Consider the following 13,975-nt stretch of genomic DNA (forward strand, 5'->3'; position numbering starts at 1 on the left):
GAATTGCCATGGTGTTATTTTTGTGCAGAAATCAAAGTTCTCGAATCAACCTGAAAATTTATGGAGAATTTTTGTGGAATATAAAAAAATACTGGCGAAAAAAGATACCAGAGGGGGCCACGCAGGAGCCACAAGCTTTGGGAGTGCGCCTACCCTCCCCCCCAGGGCACGCCTCCCAGGCTTGTGGGCCCCCTGGACCACCGACAACCCTAACTCCAACTCCACATATACCTATTCGCAGAGGAAAAAATTCAGAGAGAATGATTCATCGCATTTTATGATACGGAGCCGCCGCCACCTCTTGTTCTTCATCGGGAGGGCTGATCTGGAGTCCGTTCAGGGCTCCGAAGGGTGGAATTCGATGCTCTCGTCATCATCAACCTTCCTCCATCACCAATTTCATGATGCTCACCGCCGTGAGTGAGTAATTCCTTCATAGGCTTGCTGGACGGTGATGGGTTGGATAAGATTTATCATGTAATCGAGTTAGTTTTGTTAGGGCTTGATCCCTAGTTTCCACTATGTTCTGAAATTGATGTTGCTATGAATTTGCTATGCTTAATGCTTGTCACTAGGGCCCGAGTGCCATGATTTCAGATTTGAACCTATTATGTTTTCACGAATATATGTGTGTTCTTGATCCTATCCTGCAAGTTCTAGACACCTATTACGAGTTATGTTCCGCATGCCCCAAGGTGACAATAATTGGGATTCTTTCCGGTGATGACCGCAGTTTGAGGAGTTCATGTATTCACTATGTGTTAATGCTTTGTTCCGGTTCTCTATTAAAATGAGGCCTTAAAATCCCTTAGTTTCCTTATGGACCCCGCTACCACGGGAGGGTAGGACAAAAGATGTCATGCAAGTTCTTTTCCATAAGCACGTATGACTATATACGGAATACGTGCCTACATTATATTGATGAATTGGAGCTAGTTATGTGTCACCCTAGGTTATGACTGTTACATGATGAATATTGTCCAACACAATTATCATCACAAATCCAATGCCTACGAGCTTTTCACATATTGATCTTTGTTAAGTTACTTTTGTCGTGTTGCTGTTACAGTCACTACAAAATTGTTACTGTTATTACTGCCATTGTTTCTGTTACTTCCATACTACTTTGCTACTAAATACTTTGATGCACATATTAAGTCTTTCAGGTGTCGTTGAATTGACAACTCAACTGCTAATACTCGCATATTCTTTGGTTCCCCTTGTGTCGAATCAATAAATTTCGATTGAATACTCTTCCCTCGAAAACTATTGCGATCCCCTATACTTGTGGGTTATCAAGACCTTTTCCTGGCGCCGTTGTCGGGGATCATAGCTCTGTTTGCCGAGTCACTTGAGATTTATATCTGTTGATCACTACGAAGAATCTAAAAGATACCAGAACCAAGGTTTTTCCCTCTAAGACGAGGGGAGGTAAGCGTCGGTGTCAAAACCAGCGGATCTCGGGTAGGGGGTCCCGAACTGTGGGTGGACCTTGGATTGATGGGGAACAAGGGACGTGGGACACGATATTTATCCAGGCTCGGGCCCTCTCTAAGAGGTAATACCCTATGTCCTACTTGATTATATTGCTTGTGTATATGGAGATTACAGAGTTGATCTACCACGAGATTGGATGAACTAAAACCTAAACTAGTAGGATGGAGATTGTTCCCTTAGCCTCTACGGACTAAACCCTCTGGTTTATATAGACACCAGGGGTACTAGGGTTTACACATAGTCGGTTACATCAAGGTAATAAGATTGCCGAATCTTCCATCTTGACTTGGAGTACACACCAAGGCACAAAAGATCTCCTGTTCGGATATAATGCCGCTTATAGTTCGGTCCACCAGTAGCCATAATGCGGCCCAAGTGTCCGGCCCATGTGAGATAGACTGACATTGCGAGGACCCCCTAATCCAGGACTCCCTCAGTAGCCCCCGAACTAGCCTCCAACGTCGGCTTCTTATAACTCCCGCATCTGCAGTCTCTAGCTTGTACGCGAGTTCCTCCTATGTATTTGAAATAATCTTTTTTAGCTAAGCCTTTAGAGGTTATCCAGCTCACATGCACAGTCGCGATGTATCCGGCATTCGGACTATCAATTTTAATTAACCTTGAAGGCCAACTGATCAAATATATGTGGTACCTTCAACTGACAACTTTTGACAAAGGGTCGCAACCGGTCATAAGTATGAGAACTCGATGCGCGGCTCGAGGCAGCCCTTCCAATGGCACGTCCCATCGAGGTGGAGATCATGCCCCGCTTTTAAGGGATTTGATCAATGATACCCAGTATCCCACTCACGCATAACGTCATGAGTATATCGGGAAGTGGCGAGGCCAGTGGCGCGTTTAAAGGATCTTGGTATCACGACCTTTTATAAAAAAAGACCAGCTCAGAGTCGTACCCTCACGCCTTCTTCTTCCTTTCGGCAAAGCCTTCCGCAAAGCACTAGCATCCCAACTAAAATCCCCTCAAAGGATCCCCCAACCCCGCGCTCGGCCATGGACGGATCCGGAGCAAAGGGCAAGTGGGAGGCCTCAAGTGTCTCCAACAATGACATTGAGGACCTGAAGCGAGCGGGCTACCTCTCCCCCAACATTGCTCATCGGGCCCCCGAGAAGGGCCAGGTCGTGCCGACGCCCCACACCGGCGAGCGGGTGGTGTTCATTCCCTGCTTTATTCCGGGACTAGGCTTCTCACTCCACCCATTCGTTCGAGGATTGATGTACTACTACGGGCTCAATTTCCATGACCTGGCTATGAATTCTTTTCTCCACATCTCAGCCTTCATCACCATCTGCGAGGCCTTTCTTCAGGTCCAGCCGCACTTCGGCCTATGGCTGAAGGTTTTCAACGTCAAGCCGAAGATCGTCGATGACCAGCACGCGAATTGTGGAGGCGCTATGGGTAGCAGGCTCACCCGACTCGGCTGGCCGGAGGGTGTGTTTATAGACACGGTTAAGATCTGGCAAAAAGAATGGTTCTACGTCACAGAGCCCCGTGACGCGGCCTGGGCAACTGCTCCAAAATTCAGATCCGGACCCCTGAGAGGTTAACCTCGTGGACCAAGAAAGGCCTTGACTGGGGGTCTACTACCGAGGTGGAGGCGCTGCAAAAGCGTGTCTCTAATATGATAAAGGAGGGGTCCACGCTGACCAGCGTGGTCCAGATCATGCTCCACCGCCTTCTCCTACCTTGCGGGACACCCCAATGTGGTCTTGGAAGCCCGAAGACCCCCACACCATGCAACACTTCTATGGCACCACCCACGAGAAGCTGTGAAGGTGTTGTTCAAGCTGCAGAAGACATGGCTGGCTGAGAAGGAGGACATCGGCCTCGAGCCGAGAACCCCCGTAAGGAGGTAATGTAGTATTATTCACTTTATGTTCGGATATTCAAATTCCCATTATGGTCCTCACCTCCTTCTTGTCTCCACATGGCTGGCTTAATAAGGCCGTGCAGATAGACAGTCAGGCCCTGCTGCCCGAACACCCCAGGTCGGCCCTGCTAGAGGAGATGCTGACTATGGCGTCTTACAAGGCACCAGAGAGAAATGAGAAGAAGAAGAAGTACCCCACGAGGGAGACCAGGGAGGGCCTCCGCTCACGAGTCCCTCCGGACACCAAGTTCGGGGACACCCATGCCCCCTCTGCACATGAGGGGGAGCAGGAAGAAGAAGAGAAGGAGGAGAGTGACTCCTCCCGCACCAGGAAGAGAGCCGCATCGGCCCAAGCCAAAGAAGAGCACCCCTCCCCGGCTCCTAAGAAGAGAAGCAGGGGCAAATTGGTTCTGCCCGATGATAGTTCAGACTCCGATGAGGAGTCTGCAGCCTTCGAGAAGGTCCCAGAGAGGATTCCCAGGGTCAAGCCCCATGCTGAAAGGTGAGAATCCGAAGACTGTCCGGGTACCGGTTTTACTAGCCCATTACTAAAAGCGTGTACGATCCCGTGTTGCAGCCCGCCACACGACCTCCCCACCGACCAGATCTCGGAGGGCACTTCTTCTTCAGCTGATCTGGCGGAGAGGGAGAGCAACTGAATGGGGGAGGAGGCTAGGGTTCGTGTGGACGGGCGAGGGGGGTCGCCCTTATCCCCTCCCCGACGCCCTGTAGCGCCTCGGTGTCAGCCATCGGTCGGTAGTGGCGCGCATCGGCCGCAAGCGTGCTGACGGCGTGACTAGGACGATGACTGTGTTGCTGGGTCGGGCCAAGTACTGTGCTACTTAAGCCCAGCAACACAGTAGGTAAGTTTCCTTTTTTTTCCTTTTTAGTTTCTGTTTTTATATTTTACTTACTATTTTACTTCATTTTGAGGTACTAAACAAATTTAATTTAACATGAAATTTTGGCACATAATACTAGGACATATGGTGGTATTTATTTAAATTGAAAAGAACCAATTAAATGTCATTGGTCCAATTTTAAATAGTGTTAAGGGCATTTTAAATATTCAAACAGTATTGACTTGTCCATGACAAATAGTGAATATTTGCAAACAAACCTACATTTTTATTTTACTGTTTGAAATTTTAATAATTTGACTTGCATTTGAATTTTGAATTTGATTTGGTTTCAATCAAGGGGCAATTTAACTTAGTAATCAGGGTGACTTGGCATCATTAGTGTGGAGTTACTTATAGCATGATTCTCGGGGTGTTACAAGGTATGATCCTGCGAAATCATCACAGCGATGTGATCTTTGCCTCTTGTCGATTCCTGTCGAGGTGTTCAAGTGTGCTTGAAGCTGATATCACATCATGTATGGAGGGCGTATCTCTCCCACTTGAATGGAGCTATGATCCTTTCATCCTGCAGAACTGACTGTACAACTGCCGTAGCTATGATTACTGAGGCAATAGTTAATAGATCGTCGGTTGCATCGCTAGTGGAAGAAACAAAGCGTTTGCTGGGTCTAGGACGTGAGCATGGGATAGCACATGTTAGGAGAGATGGGAATCAGGTGAGCCATGAGCTTCCTCAGATGGGTAGGGCGCCACGCACAGCCGTTTGGCTCTGCCATGCACCCGTGGAAATTACCCCTTTGTGTAACCTTGAATGCGACAACCCTGATTAATGAATGAGAGTTTCTATTTTTGTAAAAAAAAAGGTCTGATAAACACAGAACATGAATAGGGTCTTGCCTCTTCGATAAAGAGCCCAACCCTGTGTATAATATTCTCGTGTAAATCCCATACCTAAATCATCCTCTTGCGCTACCCCGAAATCCCCGTGACAGCCTCCATTCCGATCAATGCTTCTTTCTTTTGGTATATCGGGGAGTGGAAGAAGCTTTCCGTTGTACCAACAAACCGAAAACAAAAGCGTTTCTTCCCAGCAGAAAGAAATACAAAGCGTTTCTCAAAAGAAAAACAACAAAGCAGGTAAAGAACGGCTGGCGCGATCCAGCGGTACGCGGTTGGCTGGTTGGACGCATCCACTCCGACTCCGAGAGCGGCGGACGTACGTGGAGAGCACCGCGCCTCGGGCTAGGTCCTTCGCTTTCAGCGATCGATTGGATGGGATGGAACAACCTGTTTGGGCAAAGCTCCGCACGATAGGTTGCCTGCTTGGAGCACTAGCGCAAACTGCACGTCAGATACCATTTCTGTGGCAAGTGAAAAGTGCCAGTTCCTCCAAGCACGTTCCCCCTTCCAGTCGTACGCCGTGCCTAACTGAACTGATGTTTTCGCTCCCCGCCCGATCTCTCGCTTCCCTCTCCCAACCCAACCAAACCACGGCACCGAGGACACGTCAAGTCTCAATGACTCATCGTTCTACACCGCCTATTCGACTCGACCAAAAGTAGTACCCCTGGTCCCTCCAGTTTAATCAGAAAATTAGATGCACGCGATCAAAGTGCTTTTTACGCTGACCAGCAACCCCATCCATCCTTCCTCATACTTGTAACCATATTATTACTGAAAGCTTCTTTTCACAAGGTATAGACGGTAGATGCTCACATACATGAACATACACACCTATGAACGCATGCATATCCGACCCCAATGAGCATCTTCGAGATATTCAACTGGTACAACATCTTGAGATTGACGAAATCGTCATAGATATCTTAGTAGTCGACCGAAATCATCAGGTGTTGTCAAGTAGTGGACCCATGTTGCTTATAACCATATTATTAGTAATGAAAAATCCGGGGCTGTCAAGCCTATTCTTCTGTGATAATAATCATATACTCCCCCGTTTCTAAATATTTGTCTTTTTAGAGATTTTAAATGGACCACTACGTATGGATGTATATAGGCATATTTTAAAATGTAGATTCACTCATTTTGTTTCATATGTAGTCATTTATTGAAATCTCTAGAAACATAAATATTTAGGAACGGAGGGAGTATAATAGGAGTGCTGTGCGTATGTTAAAAAAAAAAGAGAATTATGTGATGCAGATTGCAGAATGGAGTGCGCAGGGCATGCAGGATGCAGCCGATCGACTGGCCCAGCCTACTTCATTCGCTTCCAAATCACAAAATTTGTGTGAAAAGTGGTTCATAAGCTAACCCGGCAATTTTTTCTACAGCTTGTCGAATTATTTTGATGGACTCCCTCATTTCACCCTTGAGACTGTCATGTCATGGTGACCGAATGCATCGATCTACTTGCGTCCCCCAATGGATGGAAACTTTGGCAAGTGGCAACACACGCTCTTTCTTTCTTTTCTTTTTCTTTTTTGGAGGGTGGCAACAGACACGAAAATGAAATGAAAAATCCCTTCCTTCCCCTGCACGATACCTAAATCAATGCTACTCGGGCGTCAACCGTTGTTAGTCAGCAGCAGCCGGACTCTCGCATACACGGGGCATGGAAACGTGACGGGGCCATGAGACCAAAAGGAAACACGTAGTAGACGGTTGTGAGAGCTGCAGAAATTTCCTATGGAAACTCGCAGCCAACTGCCGACAGCTACAAGTGGCAGACTATTGATCACGCAAACTTGGCCGTCAAGTCTATGCAGACAGTTGTAAACTTGCTTTACCCTGCACAACAGCACAAGGCTCCAAAAAAAGCATAAAAAACGTCATTATGCGTGTGCATTTGCAAGGGTTTTCCCGCAACCATCCCATCTCTGTCTATCAGGCAGCATGTTAATCGTGCATACGTATTCCTGGTGTGGTGCAACTTCAACAAATTTGAACAGAGTGACCAATAATAAAAAGCAAATTCGAACAGGAAATTCACCCGTTTGTGTATACATTCTTTAACAGCGCCTGACAGCACCAAAACCAAAGCACGTGCTTTCACTACCGGGGGCCTTGGAAAACATCCTTAGGCTGGTCACAATGGGGAGGAATTTAGAAGTAACATCACACACTCCAATACAACTTTGCTTATGTGGCACGTATTTAATGAAGAGAGAGGTACTTGTGGTAACTAGTTAAGTTACCGGAACATCACACACTCCAAGAAACAATGAGTCTATAACCTAATAAATACATCCTTGCATGACACTACATAAATGTTCCTACCCACTATGGAGGTAGTAACATAGTCTAGGAAAGTGTGAAGTTACTAGCTTATGTTCTTGCCCATTGTGACCAGCCTTAAAAAACATTTAGATGTGAATTAGACAAACTGAAACAAATATGCTCATGATTCTCAAGCACATACTACATCATTGGTTTATCGAGTACGCATTCGAGTATCAACAGGAATACTAGTACTAGTACTCCTACTCAACAGCAGGTATAAAGAGACAACCATCTCCTCAAACTCAAGTGGGGGTCCAGCAGTTAGTCGGTTCGGCTTTGAGGCCATTTGTTAGCGTTTGTTTTGCACGGCCACCCAAGGAACATGGCCGTGCCATTAGAAAAAAAAAACACCAAGTAGTGTGATGCCATTTTTCTACTTTGGCCAAGGCCTCCTTTCTGGACAACGCACCACTCAGACCAATACAGTATCATTTAGCTTGACTGACTCGCCCGTCACCCAACCACTTTGACGCAAACCAAACCAGCTATAAAACCTCGCGCCAGCTAAACGCCCCCATTCAACACCGACCAGCACGATCACTGCTTGGAAGGTTCAAATCTCCCAACACTACTTGGTCTTGAAGGAAAGTGAGAGGCGAAAGCAGAGTAGTGACTTTGCCCGTAGCCCGCCGCCGGCCATGGCCTCCTACGACAAGGCCATGGAGTCGTACAAGAAGGCCGTCACCACGGCGGCCTCCCTCGCGGCGTCCGCGATGCTGGTGCGCGGCGTCGTCAACGAGCTGGTGCCGTACGAGGTGCGTGACCTGCTCTTCTCCGGCATGGGCTACCTTCGCTCGCACATGTCCTCCCAGCACACCATCATCATAGCGGAGACCGAGGGGTGGGCCAACAACCAGCTCTACGACGCCGCGCGGGCGTACCTGGCGACGCGGATCAACACCGACATGCAGCGCCTCCGGGTCAGCCGCGTCGACGAGACCAAGAGCATGATGTTCAGCATGGAGGAGGGCGAAGAGATGGCCGATGTCCATGAGGGCACCGAATTCAAGTGGCGCCTTGTCTGCCGGGACAACTCCAGCGCCAGCAGCAGCAACGGCAATGGCCGTGGCGGCAGCGGCAATTTCAAGCTTGAGGTCCGGTCCTTCGAGATGAGCTTCCACAGGAAGCACAAGGACAAAGCACTTACCTCCTACCTCCCTCACATCCTCGCCGTGGCCAAGAAAATCAAAGAGCAGAACAGGACGCTCAAGATCTACATGAACGAAGGTGAGTCGTGGTTTGCCATTGATCTCCACCACCCATCAACCTTCAGCACGCTTGCCATGGATCACAAGCTCAAGCAGTCAGTCATGGATGATCTCGAGAGGTTTGTCAAGAGAAAGGAATACTACAAGAAGATCGGCAAGGCATGGAAACGAGGGTACCTGCTGTATGGCCCACCTGGGACTGGCAAGTCAAGCATGATTGCAGCAATGGCCAATTACCTCAAATTTGATGTATATGATCTTGAGCTCACTGAGGTCAACTGGAACTCAACACTTCGGAGGTTGCTCATCGGGATGACCAACCGGTCAATTCTTGTCATTGAGGACATCGACTGCACTGTCGAGCTGCAACAGCGGGAGGAAGGCCAGGAGGGCACCAAATCCAACCCTTCAGAGGACAAGGTTAGATAGATACTTGGAATGATATTTCCCTTGCATTGCTTAATTCCTTAGTTTTCTTTCCATTCTGATGTCCTATGTGCTATCTCCAACAGGTGACACTATCCGGGCTACTCAACTTCGTTGATGGGCTTTGGTCCACAAGTGGGGAGGAGAGGATAATTATCTTCACAACAAACTACAAAGAGAGGCTCGATCCTGCGCTTCTGCGCCCTGGCAGGATGGACATGCACATTCACATGGGGTACTGCTGCCCAGAGTCGTTTCGAATCTTGGCCTCCAACTACCACTCTAAGATCACCATGTCACATACCCGGAGATCGAAGAAATGATCAAGGAGGTCATGGTGACTCCAGCAGAGGTCGCAGAGGTGCTCATGAGGAATGAAGAGACGGACGTCGCACTCAAAGGTCTTATCCAGTTCCTCAAGAGAAAGAAAGATGGTGCTGGCAAACCGGAAAATGTGGACCAGGTAGCGAAGGAGGAAGAACAAGAGAAAGAGATGATGGCACAAAGTGATGTTCCAGACAATCAAGATCAGCAAGATGGGAGCAAAGAATGATGTGTATTTAGTGCGAATATCATACAATTAGTGCCAGAAACTTCGAGCAACAATGTATCATTTTGCTATAATAAGAGATCAATTTTGGTAACAATAAGATAATCTGGTATTGTGCACAGTTATACTATTTGAGTGCATATAAACCCAGTTATGAAATGAGTATTGGTAGCTATTTCAATGCAGAAATACTGTTCAATATAAGCAGTCTACAAGGTTCAAATAATCTGTCAAGACTCAAACCTAATGTTTTTAGAGGAAACTTAGCATGTCTGGCTTCTAATAACACATTCCAAATCAGTCTTCAGTACAAGTGTTCACCCCATTTTCTTCTCGTAGGTCATACTCGACAATTAGACCAAGATTGTCAACAAACTTGTGATACACCTGGCACCCTGCGCACTGTGTGTGCAGTGCATGTTAGAAAATAATAAGCAGTATATCTCACAAAATAAATGAGCACAGACATGGTCTTGTTTTAATATAAAAAAAGAGAGTGGTAGGCAGATAAGGTCCGTACTAATATAAGCAAAGCTGCTGGCTGTACAAATTAAGTAAATATAAACACACTGAACAATTTACCTGAAGAAAAACTGTTCCTCTTTCATAGGCCACCCTGTTTATCAAACGTTTTGTCCTTGCATCACATTTATTACATGTAAACTGAACAAGCAAGCTTCTTCTAGGCAGCTTTATATCAAAACTAGCTTCCTGCAATATGACATAAGAAACGTATGTTGTTTTAAAGCTATTCTAGTCAACCGGTTAATCCGCAGTATGATGCTTCAATTTCAGCGATAATAGGTAAATGGTGTAAAAAAATACAGAAATAATATTCAATCAAAAGTATCACCATTTCAAAATGACTCACCATCATCGAGAACAAGAGTTATTTCTGTTCACTTATTCCCACCAGTGTGACAACAAGTGTGTTTTCATACAATACAATTTAATGTTATATGATGGATGAATATTTACATCATTAAGCTTTCGGTCTACCCAATTCATCAGCTATGGTTTGTGCAAACTTTTGAAAGGAACATTGCTGCATGAGTATTATGTTGGGGCTGGCATAATCCGCCATTTAAAAATGCCTAAAAGTACAAAACTGAAAGAATGGAAAAAGTACATCATCTATGATATGTTTAGCTTTCTATTTGAACTGGAATAGGATTGCACAAGCGTATTCAACCAGTGACCTCAACCGGTGCATAAAAGGAACTGCTGGCAAACCATGCCTCGTTCTAATAACCTGACAAGCTTAATGTTGATAACGACGGCCATTATGAACATCGTGCATCATTCAGAGTAGTGGTTTGCAAGGTATTGTACACTGCTGCCTCTTGTGACCAGTGAGTTGACACATGGACGATGTTATATATCCCTGTGTTATGTGGTACTGTATTTCAGGTCCAAAGTCCTACTCCTTCCGTTCCAAAATAGATGACCCAACTTTATCTCTACGTGTGATTCGTTAAAATGGATCTTTTTCCTATAAAATCCATTAACTATTTATATTTTGTATTTAGGTTAGTACAAAGTTGAGTTATCTATTTTGGAACGGAGGGAGTAGTAATTAGTTAACTAGTAATCCCTCCGTTCCCAAATATAAGTCTTTCTAGACATTCCAACAAATGACTACATACGGAGCAAAATGAATGAATCTAAACTTAAAAATATGTCTACATACATCCGTATGTTGTAGTCCATTTAAAATGCCTAAAAGACTTATATTGAACCGAGGGAGTACTAGATATTTGAAGCAGCAAACTATAGTTCATATTGCTGTCAAATCCACAATTGCAGAATTGCTAACCATCGTTAACTAGTCCAATTTTCATTAACCACGCAGGCAGCACGAAAACCTGTTCATCTCACCGCTGGTGATGCCGCCGAGGCGTAATGATCAACGTCGCCGGAGCACGCACAGACATACAGTCGCCTACGAAGATATGAAACCCGCAGGCTGCAAGGAGAGCAACACAACCGCTTAGGCATTGCTGAGCAGAATCCGACACAAGGAGAAGCTAGTCCGGAGCGTACCTAGGAGCGGGAGTCCTGAGCTTGGGATTGGAGGAGGTGAGGTAAGCGCGGGACAGGGGCGAGCGATCGGCGAAGGGGCTCCCACTCCCCGGGAACGACAGCGCCGCCGAGCAGCCGTACCCCGTGGCCGTCGTCGCCATCGGCCGGTGGCTACTGGGTTGAGGAATCCTCTCCTCTTCCGTTCCTCCTCCTTTTTTTTTTTTGAGACAACTTCGTTCCTCCTCCTGATGTGCAATGGAGCCATCCGACGGAGTGTGACTGGAAGGCTGTACAAAGGAGACCCGATTATGGATGGGCACGCGGCCCACTTAAGTTTATCTTCGCCCGCATTTCCGCGGGCGCGGCTATACCTCCGCTTCAAGCGAGTCCGATGGAAGAAGACTCGCCTAAATGCTAATCAAGCATTTGAAAAAATGTTAAATGTGTATAAATAAATGGTTGGCAATGTATTAAACAAAATTTAAACTTGTATTTGAAATTTTTGAATCAATAATTTAAAAAAATTAAATATGTATAGAAAATGGTGATCGTGTATTCAAAAAATATTAATCTGGTATTTGAAAAATGTTAATCAAGCATTTAAAAAAATGTTAAATGTGTAAAAAAAATGTCGACCATGTATTCAATAAATTTTAATCTTTTTTGAAAATTATTAAACATGTATTAGATACACACACACGCGCACACACACACACACACATAAGTATAAAAAATGAAAACCCAAGAGAAAACAAAATAAAACCAATGAAAAACGTGAAAAGAAACAAAAAACCGAAGAAAATGAAGAAAAAAGGAAAAAAAGCTAGTAAAAACGAAAAAGAAACACAGAAACCCTAAGAAAAACAATGAAAAAGGAAAGAAAAGAAAAGAAAAAGTAGTAAAAACAGATAAATAAACAAAGCAAAATGGCGAGAAAACAAAACAAAACAAAAACCAAAAATCCATGGAAGACCAACTCTTTTTCTTCAACTACGTCGCAACATACTAGGTTAACAGGAACCTGACGATGCCACAGTGGCTAGCATCAGTGCACTACAACTGATCCATCCTATGGTCGATTCCCGCTGCCCCTATTTATCTACTTTGGCGAGTCTTCCATCAGGCTCTCTACGAGAGAGGGAGGGGGGGACTTGTATGAGATCTCATATTTAGGTGAGATCGTAAGATCAACCCTAAAAAGATCATATTTAGACATTTCGAAAAAAATCTAAAACTATTTGACAACATCCATGTGGGGTATGTCTACAACTCCGAGAAAAAATCAACTTAGAACTCTTTTTTTTAACCAGGGGCGGTCCCAGAGGGACCTAGAAGCTTTCATGAAACAGCGACAAAATTACACAGAAAGCCATCAAAGAGAAAGAAATTACAACCATGTCCTGGCTTTTTGCACTAAGGGCCCTGAAAGATATGAAGAAAACGCCATCGAGTCCAGCTCCATCGCCACCGCTTCTGCACACCTCAGTGCAGTCAAGCACAACGCCGCCGGGGACAACACCACTTGGGGCGAGGTGCCGGGAGCCAACTGCACTGAAGCAAAGGGGCCTCCACAATGGCATAGAAGCCAGAAGGTTGATGTTCACCTGCAAACGCCGACCGAAGAGAACCGATGCCAAAGAAGAGGGAGGGAACGGTCACCCTTCGACCATCTTAGATGGCAGCCAACAAAGAGCCTCCATGATTTCGCTCCCGGGAGCAGCTTCCATACTCCCGCCTCCAGATCCAGCACCAGCCGACGCACGAGCTACAGACAAGCGTCCTCCAGATCACCAAGACCAGATAACACAGTTTGTAGGACACGGGCACCAGCACCAGATTCGCAGAAGAAGCCAGCCTTATTGCAAACGAAGAGATCCCCACCGCAAGGAGGAAGAGCACTGGGATGCTACAGATCTGGCCAGAGAGATCTGTAGATTCTCTCCCGGCACAGCGCCAACTACCAGCATCAAGCCGAGACCTAAACCAAAGCCTACAACTAGTATGTACAGAGATGCCGGCGTCTCTCCTTTGCCATCTTCGACCGGCTATTCCGGCGAGAGAGGCTCGGGATTAACCCGGAGTTCCATGGGGGACACTCAAGGGAGGCGGAGAACGAGAAGAGAGGGGGGTCGTTAGGCATCAACTCAAAACTCGATGCAAGTTCTTTTAGGTATGCAATAATGGGTTGGCCCGTCACTGTAGATACTTCAGGCAAGTCTTCCACCGGGCTCTCTATAAAAGAGATGGGGAGGGGAGATTTGAATGAGATCTCACATT

At 46.0% G+C, this 13,975-nt stretch overlaps 1 protein-coding gene and 1 pseudogene across 1 annotated transcript; one reads left to right on the top strand and one right to left on the bottom strand.

Moving 5' to 3' along the window:
* Positions 1 to 7,850: 7,850 nt before the first annotated feature.
* Positions 7,851 to 9,711, top strand: LOC119276222 (annotated as a pseudogene).
* Positions 9,712 to 9,830: 119 nt separating this feature from the next.
* LOC119276223 lies at positions 9,831 to 12,495 on the bottom strand. Its single transcript, XM_037557244.1, has 4 exons — positions 11,720 to 12,495; positions 11,555 to 11,642; positions 10,259 to 10,387; positions 9,831 to 10,078 (listed from the first exon to the last, which is right to left on the bottom strand). The coding sequence occupies exons 1-4, from the start codon at positions 11,857 to 11,859 to the stop codon at positions 9,974 to 9,976; spliced, it is 462 nt and encodes a 153-aa protein (XP_037413141.1). The 5' UTR covers positions 11,860 to 12,495; the 3' UTR covers positions 9,831 to 9,973.
* Positions 12,496 to 13,975: the final 1,480 nt, after the last annotated feature.

The sequence above is a fragment of the Triticum dicoccoides genome, chromosome 3B (genome assembly GCF_002162155.2).
Source record: "Triticum dicoccoides isolate Atlit2015 ecotype Zavitan chromosome 3B, WEW_v2.0, whole genome shotgun sequence".
Taxonomy (NCBI): Eukaryota; Viridiplantae; Streptophyta; class Magnoliopsida; order Poales; family Poaceae; genus Triticum; species Triticum dicoccoides.